General features: G+C 44.7%; 1 protein-coding gene across 1 annotated transcript; it reads right to left on the reverse strand.

Annotated features, from left to right (window-relative positions):
• Positions 1–446: 446 nt before the first annotated feature.
• LOC126602809 (uncharacterized) lies at positions 447–1,094 on the reverse strand. The gene has a single exon (XM_050269665.1). It carries the CDS (start codon positions 1,092–1,094, stop codon positions 447–449), a length of 648 nt encoding a protein of 215 aa, XP_050125622.1.
• Between the last annotated feature and the right edge of the window lie 241 nt (positions 1,095–1,335).

Here is a 1,335-nt window from a genome sequence, read left to right on the forward strand (position 1 = left end):
AGCACGAACCCGCTGCAACTCCTCAATTTCCTTCTTCAGATTGTCGTTGGTCTTTAAAGCACTTTGAAGTTCCAACATTTAAGGCTCAAGCCTATCAACAACCTTTTTTGGAAGTGGATCACTTGGTTGTAAGTAGCAATCAATTCTTCATCCTTTGCATAAGCAATGGAGTGAAATTCAGATATGGAACACTCAAGGTCTTGAATCTAAGGTATGTAATGCTCGATTTCCTTCTCTGCACTTTCATACTTTACTTGGATCACATCAAGCCTAGTCTTCAAATCCATGATCTCTTGGCGAGCAACTTTAAGTTGCAGAAGTGGGGGCAGAAATGTTAGATCCATTCAAAGTAGCAGCTCATATTCCAATTTCTTGATTTTTTCGACCGAGGAGTAAGCTTCGGCAGCCATGGTTTTTGCCATCTTTTTAGCAGTCTTGGTATCCTCTTAGTCAAGGAGCATAGACTCGGTTGCCAGAATTGTTGTTTTCTGCATCATGGCTAACAGAGCAGTCTTCCTATACTCGGGTGTGTGCTTCGCGAAAAGACTCAGACCAACAATCTCCTTGACGCCATCAACAAACTTGGCACATAAATCCATGTCTTCAAGTAGATCTGGCTTCAAAAGCACGCAAATCTCAGCAGCTTCCCTAAAAACAGCCTTGGTGGATTCTTCAAGCCTGCTTAAATGACCAGTTTCCTTCTTATCAGCAGACGAGTTGGTTGCAGCAAGGGAGGAAGCAGGTTTTTGTGCCACTTTAGCAGGTAGGGGCACCTTATCACTCTTCATAGTAGCAAGCCTCTCCAAAGGTGAGCCAGACTTAGCCTCAGACAAACGCTTTGGCATAAACTTTGGCACCAGAGGCACGGAGGAACTTCTACGCTGGGCAATCCTTTCAGCAATCGAGCTAGCAGCCTTCAGAGCAATAGGCGTTACCGACACAAATCTAGCAATTCTTTCTTTCTCGCCCTTAGAGGAGGTCAAGTCAATCATAATCTTGGGAACAATTGATAAACCATCACAAGTAGCAGAATCAATCTTTGGTTTCTTCTCAACAGGTATTTCTTGAGCAGCCGGAGAATCCCCGTGAGCCATCTTCGGTTTCTTTTCAGCAGGCATCTCTTGAGCAGGCGGGGAATGTTTCCTTTTCCCACCTTCATTGATAGCAGGCTCCACCACAGTGATAGGACGAGTCATCGCATCTGTCTTGATCGGTTTTATCTCCTTTTTTGGGGGTAGCCTACTTTTTTCCTACGAAAAGGACTAAGCAGCCAACGCCACTCAGGATATTCGGAAGGGATACCCAGAGCGACATGTACTTTCTTCATGTCAAGAG

The sequence above is a fragment of the Malus sylvestris genome, chromosome 15 (assembly GCF_916048215.2).
Source record: "Malus sylvestris chromosome 15, drMalSylv7.2, whole genome shotgun sequence".
In the NCBI taxonomy this organism is placed as follows: Eukaryota; Viridiplantae; Streptophyta; class Magnoliopsida; order Rosales; family Rosaceae; genus Malus; species Malus sylvestris.

What these genes read in the sequence shown, in the direction of transcription:
- LOC126602809 (XM_050269665.1), bottom strand. Translation starts at nt 1,094, where the DNA reads ATGGCTCACGGGGATTCTCCGGCTGCTCAAGAAATACCTGTTGAGAAG.